The sequence below is a fragment of the Agelaius phoeniceus genome, chromosome 18, assembly GCF_051311805.1.
Source record: "Agelaius phoeniceus isolate bAgePho1 chromosome 18, bAgePho1.hap1, whole genome shotgun sequence".
Taxonomy (NCBI): domain Eukaryota; kingdom Metazoa; phylum Chordata; class Aves; order Passeriformes; family Icteridae; genus Agelaius; species Agelaius phoeniceus.
This window is the reverse complement of record NC_135282.1, coordinates 7,843,705-7,849,704: the sequence shown is the minus strand read 5'-3', so window position 1 is coordinate 7,849,704 and position 6,000 is coordinate 7,843,705. Positions and strand designations below refer to the sequence as shown.

The 6,000-nt window shown below is 47.9% G+C and overlaps 1 protein-coding gene across 1 annotated transcript in view; it reads left to right on the top strand.

The window, feature by feature from the left end:
* The window catches only part of SEPTIN5 (septin 5), a 42,524-nt gene continuing 36,524 nt past the window's right edge, over positions 1-6,000 (top strand). Inside the window, exons 1-2 of the mRNA XM_077187700.1 lie at positions 1-223; positions 357-367. Coding sequence (XP_077043815.1) covers positions 181-223; positions 357-367 — 54 coding nt within the window. The 5' untranslated portion in view covers positions 1-180. The remainder of the gene's footprint in view (positions 224-356; positions 368-6,000) is intronic.

Below are 6,000 nucleotides of genomic sequence, written 5' to 3'. Positions count from 1 at the left end.
CCCCCGGCCCGGCTGTCACCGGCGGGGGCGGGCCCGGGGCGGGCTCGGCTCCCGGGATTGGCGGCCCCGGGCGGCCCCGGCCCCTCGGCGGCGGCGCGGGGCGGCCCCGCCGCTCGCACTCCCTCAGTCCCCCAGCCAGGCTCGCACACACGGGCACGGCTGTCGCTCCGGGCGGGCACCATGAGCACGGCCATGCGGTACAAGAGCAAGCTGGTCAACCCAGGTGAGGCGGCGGGGACGCGCGGCCGCTCCGCCCCGCGGCCCGGAGCGTCCCCCTCGCCTCACTGTCTCTCCTTTTCTCTCCCCGCTGCCGGTTCCCCCCGCGGGCATCCCGCCCTGGCCGCGCCGCCCCGCAGAGGAGAAGCAGGTAGGTGAGCTCGGCTCTCCGCGGGGATGCGGCTGCTACCTGGGCACGGCGGCCGCTTGGCCGCATTCATCCGGGAAATAGGCGCTTTGCCTGCCGCATCCCCCCGGGTTTTGGCTTGGCTTTCTTTTTTGTCGCTGCCTTTGGGTGTGTCGAGCGGGTTCGGATGGAGAAAGGCGGCGCGGGGCTGGCAGAGGCGTTTGGGTATTGGGAGCACGTCTCGCATCCCTCTCCCCTCCGCAGCACAGATGCGCAGACACAGCCCCGCTCCTTCCGCTCCTTGGTGCTGCAGCCGATCGGCACCTCGCAGGCGGCCAGGATTTGGGTGTTAGGAAACATCTGTTTTGCTTTGCAAAGCTAATAGCTATTTGGAGACATGCCTTTGAGTCCTGGAGAGAGAGGAGGGGTGATGCAATCAGATGACATCGACAGGTTTTTTTGTTGTCTATTTGGTATTTGGAGGGATTTAGGATGTTTGAAAAGAAGATGAATCTTCCTCTGCAGAGCTTGAATGCTTAAGTGAGGGGTTATCAGGGTCCTGTGTGTTCCTCAGTACCCATCATCATGATATAGGGAAGTCTGCTGTAAAGGAAAGAGCCTTTCTGTCTCACAAGGGTGGGGATGGAGATGATGGTTAACGCAGCAGAGCAGTGCACGGGAAGAATCTCACCCATTCCCAGCCTGGTTTACAGTTACCCTTGAGTCCAGTCTTTCTCTAAGGCTCCAATTCTGTATGAAGCAAACACCTTGCCTGCTAAGACCCTAGTACTGCACAGCCTTTTTGGGCCACAAAAAAAGCAAACTAGCTTTGTAGCAGCTTGGGTATTTACCTGGCCATGGCAAGAGTTGGTGCTTCCCTATATAATGCAGACTTGGCACTGTGCATTTTGTGGGCTGCTGATCGCAGTGATGAGAAGAACAAAGTAAATCTAGGGGTAATAGGATAATGGGATCACCAGATGCATTTTTCCCAAGGTACTTGAAATTTTGCTACTATTTTGTAGCTATTTGTGAACATTGTAGTTAATTCTTGGTTTATTTCTGGATGAAAGCAATCCAGAATGTGTTCTGACACTGTGGAACATCTAGTGTAAGCTGTGAAGTGGGGAGAAGCTTTGTGACATACCCCCCAAACCATGCTTCTTCTACAGTTCATGTTTTTAAATGAAGAAGGAAGGGGGTTATGTATAAGGCTCCTTTCTGTGCATTCCCTAGGGGAAGAAGCGAGGCAGAGATCAGAGGAGTCTGTTGTAGATATTATCATAACTCCTGAAGGCTCTTGTCACACTGCATAGGCAGAAGTGGGCTGGATCTGGAGCCCAAAGAGCCCGTGTGTGCAGGCCAGTGCAGTTCCAGCTGGGCAGAGGAGATCTTTCCTGCAGTGTGGAGGAGGTGTGTGTGTGTAACCGCGTGTCTTACGCTGAGTGTAGAGTGGCTCCTGCATGACAGAGCACAGTTCATTGTGGATTTGGGCCAGGCCTGTTACTTGTGGATGGAAAGGGGAAACCAAGCTGTGAACACAAAGCAATCTGTTAAAATTAAACTGAATACACAAAAGCATAAATGATTTTTATTTAGCATTTTTTAAGAGCGGGATTTTTCTGCCTTTTTTCCAATCTTCTTGCATCTGACAGCAGATAACAATTGAAAGGCTTTACTAAAGCTATAGTTCTTGTCTGAATTGGTTTTTAAAAAAAAATTATAAAAGCTGGTTTTTAATGAATATTTGGGAAATGAAGGGAGCTTCTTAGAGGGCAGTACAATAGATTGCATGTAAGTAGGGTTGCCTTTGGTAAAGTCTTAATAATATTCATGACTTACCAGTCCATAGAATGGAACAATGTGGTGTCAAAGAATGTGTGTTCATCCTCCCTCACAGCATGGTCAGGGCTGATGCATTATCTGGGTTCAGGGTACTCTGATTTGCAGATTGGGCTCCTAATTACTGCCATTCATCAGGAAAAAATAACGGGAGATTCTCCAGCTCTCTGATTTCCAAGGAATGACCTCTTAATTACTGAAGTCAGTGGAGGTTTCATCCTGGTCTCTGTGTGCAGAGCATCCAGCATTCCCAGGGGAAGGGTTGTGGTTTAAGTGCTTGGGCTGCTGTGGAGCTCTGTGGCAGGTTGCCTGGTGATACCAAGCTCCTTAGTTTTATTATACCTCAGCTCAGCACCTCTTGGAGAGGGATGGTTTTTTTCCTAGCAATTTATTTGCTACTGGATCCCTAAGAGAGATTCTCATGGTGGAGCTGTGTAGGAAATGAAGCAATAACTAATGTCACGTGTGCAGAGGAGTAGGCCCCATGTAGGGAAACCCAGCACTTTGTCAAGAGTTTGACAGGGCAAGTACAGCAGATGGATGCTCTGCCAAAGCCAGAGGTGTTGCTGTGGGAGGAGTAAAGGTGAAACCTTGCAAGTACCTGGTTAAACTGGAGTCTCCTGGCACACTCCTACAGGACATGCCTCCTATCTAGTGTTGTTGGCGTGTGTGTGTTTGGGGTGTTACCTTGCTGTGTCTCTGAAGCTGGCTCCTGCCCATTCAGGTTCATGTCTCTCATGTTCTTTGAAGTCATTGTTTCTTTTTAAATCAGGAGGATGGGAACCTCTCCTTCCCAAGTTGATCTCTCCCCACCCCATCAACTTGCAAAGTTGTTTGGGTGTGGGAGCAGAGACTATCTGGTGGATCCAGTTCTTTCAGTGGGTTTGAAATTACAGGGCTGTGCCTTTTGCATTCAGTTTAGTCTTTTTTTTCTACTTGAACTTATTTTTAAGTGGTCTGCTTGTCAGTAAAAATATATATGGGGGTCTGTGTATAGAGAAGATGCTGTGCAAAAAGTACTTTGATTGGAGGAGTGGTTTCAGTTCGAGTCATTGAAAACTGAATTCATTGCCCTTATGTTTCAGTTTTGAGAATCTGGGTTTTATATGTTAAAAACTTACATTCAGACTCCTTTGTTTTTTTCTTATTAAAAATGGAGCAAAGATTTCTATCATTCCTGGAACAGCAGATATTGCAACAGCAGAGATGTCTTCTATCTAAAATAGCAACTGTGCCAACACAGAGGATCATTTTTAAGGTCAACTTTCAACCCCAGCCTTGCCTACTGGAGAACACTGGCTGGTGGAAATCCCCCAGTTCCCTGCTAATGTGTACTGAACTGCCTTCTCCTTTTCTCTACTGAGCTTATGGAGAAATAAGCCCAGATGGGCTACAGGTAAGTGTATCTCCTGAAAGACTGCACTCTGCATAGAGCTGAGACACCCGGGGTAGTTGCAGATACTGCCCATCACACTGAGGGCAACTCAGTGCAGGCAGCTGCTGATGACCAAGAACAGATTAAGAGGAGGGAAAAGTGGTGATTCCTTGTGCTTGCCTTGAGCTTGAGGTTGAATATGACCTAATGTAACCCTCAGTTCCTATGTAGATACCTCTGTGGGGAAAATTGATTAACTGAGTTTTGTGAAACATGTGATGAGAAGTATCATCAGAGTGGTAGGTTCTCTTGTACAGCAACTGTACAACAAAGACCATAAAGCAGAGTTTAGTCTTTATAGAATCTCCCCAAAGTCTCAGCTGGAGTAGCCTGGAGGACTTGTACCTGCACTGTTCCTTTGCAGCATTTCCATCTTTCACCTAAATGTTTTTCTTACAATAACAGTTCTTTTAGTCTTGTGGCTAGAGGAACATTCTTGCTTGTGCAGAAAAGTATGGAATCTGGAAGGAGAACAGACTACCACTGACTCTTTAATTTTCTCAGAATTAAACCAATTATTTTATAATTGTGATTCTTTGAGTCATTGGGAACAGCAGTATGGATCTGTGTTCCTGCTCTGTGTCAATTCAGGGTGGTTGTGGTGAGGTGGCTTTTTTTTTTTCCCCCTTGGAGAAAGCAAAATTATGTTTGCAGCTGTCTAATGGGATATTTCACCACAGCTGGATAGTCTCTCACTGTGTCATAGCTTGCCCTGGGTGAGGCTGTTTCTCTTTGACTCCCCACATTAATGTCTCTTCCAACCTCTGTGTTTTCCAACCCTGGTCATGCATCCTGGCTACCAAGATGCGCCTGCCAGAAAGGGAGTAGCAAATTAGTCACAGAATCTGGAGGTAAATACTGGAAACACTCTTAAAGCAGCACATCCCTGCTTGTTTTTCTGATGTCCCAGTGTATCTTGGCCAGATGCAACATAGGAGTGGAAGCTTTTACTTCTCTGTGAAAAGCCTTGTGTGTTTCATTCATTTTTTTTGGCCCATTTCAAAAGACAGTGTTGGTGCCTTGCCCTCGGAGCTGGGCAGAGTCTCAGGGCTCAGAACAGTGCTGGGAGGGTGGGACTGCAGCAGGTCGGGAGGTTCAGCCTGTCTGTCCTTCTGCTGTGCATCTGTCCAAACAGCCTGGCTGCAGGAGGCCCTGTGTCACAGATGGGCTGGGCTGGGAAGGGAAGTTCATCCTGGGTGCTTGGACTTTTTTTTTTTTTGTTTTTGCCATTCTTTGTCTGCTTGGCTACTTGGAAAAGGGCTGTAAAAAGAGGTGAGTGCATGGACTTTGTGGTGAAACAGAACCACTGGAGAGCTGGGCAGAAATTCTGTCTCCTGCTGCTGTCTCTCTTCAATTATTTATGCTCCAAATGGATGAAACAGTTGTGAGTGCAGGGCAGGGGAGAGGTTCAGCCCTCTTGGTGCAAGTACCAATCTGCAGTTTATGGAAAGGAGAAGTAAGTGCTTCCTGCACAGGATTTTTGTCACTTCAATTTCCCTGCTCAGTTACTTGTGCACAACTCCAAAATTCTGCTGTGCTTGTGAGAGTTGTACAGGGCTGTTCCAGTGTTCCAGGCACATTAACCAAATGTGTAAGTTCAACAGGTGGTAGGGCTTGATCTTTGCTGATATTGAGGGAGTAGGAACCACCTTCATTTAACCCCAAGAGATGCTGGTGACACTTGTTCAGCTGCTGGGTTCCAAACTGCTGGGGCTTTGCAAAAGCTTGCAATTGCAGAGGGGAAAATGTTGCTGCCATTTGAACAAAGGAGAAACACAGTCCCTGGGTGCTTTTAGTCTCCAAAGTCAAGGAATCTCTTACAACCACTTATGCTCTCAAAAAATGTTATTGGCTTCATACTGATGGTGTTCTTCATTTGATGCTTCTAGCAGTAAATGTAACGGGCTTGTGTTGTGACCTCGAAAAGTTGAGGAATGGCAAATCAAGAGAGGGAAACAACTGGTGGAGTTCAGCATCTTCTAGAACCCATATTGCCCAGTTTCAGTCTAAGGTGCTGTTCATTAAATACCCAGTGAAATGGACATCTTGGAAATGCAGAGGAGATTCCATCTCAGCCAGCTGGTTGCTCACTGTGCCAGGCCAGGCTCACTGTGCTTGCTGTGTATCTCAAGAGCTTTGCCAAATTAGTTTTAAATGTTCAGTCCAAGGGGTTTCTCCAGCTGTTTTGGGACACCCCACAGTGGTGGCTCCTGTAACCATGCTGCAGTTACTGTTCATATGTGCTGGAACCAAGCCTGGGGATCTCAGCTCCATCCTTAGTACTTCAGGTACCTCTTGCTGAGATACCTCTTGGCTAAGTTGAGAGGATTCCTCTCCCCTTCCCATTCCTCTTCCAGTTCAAGTGGCCTCTGTGTTGCCT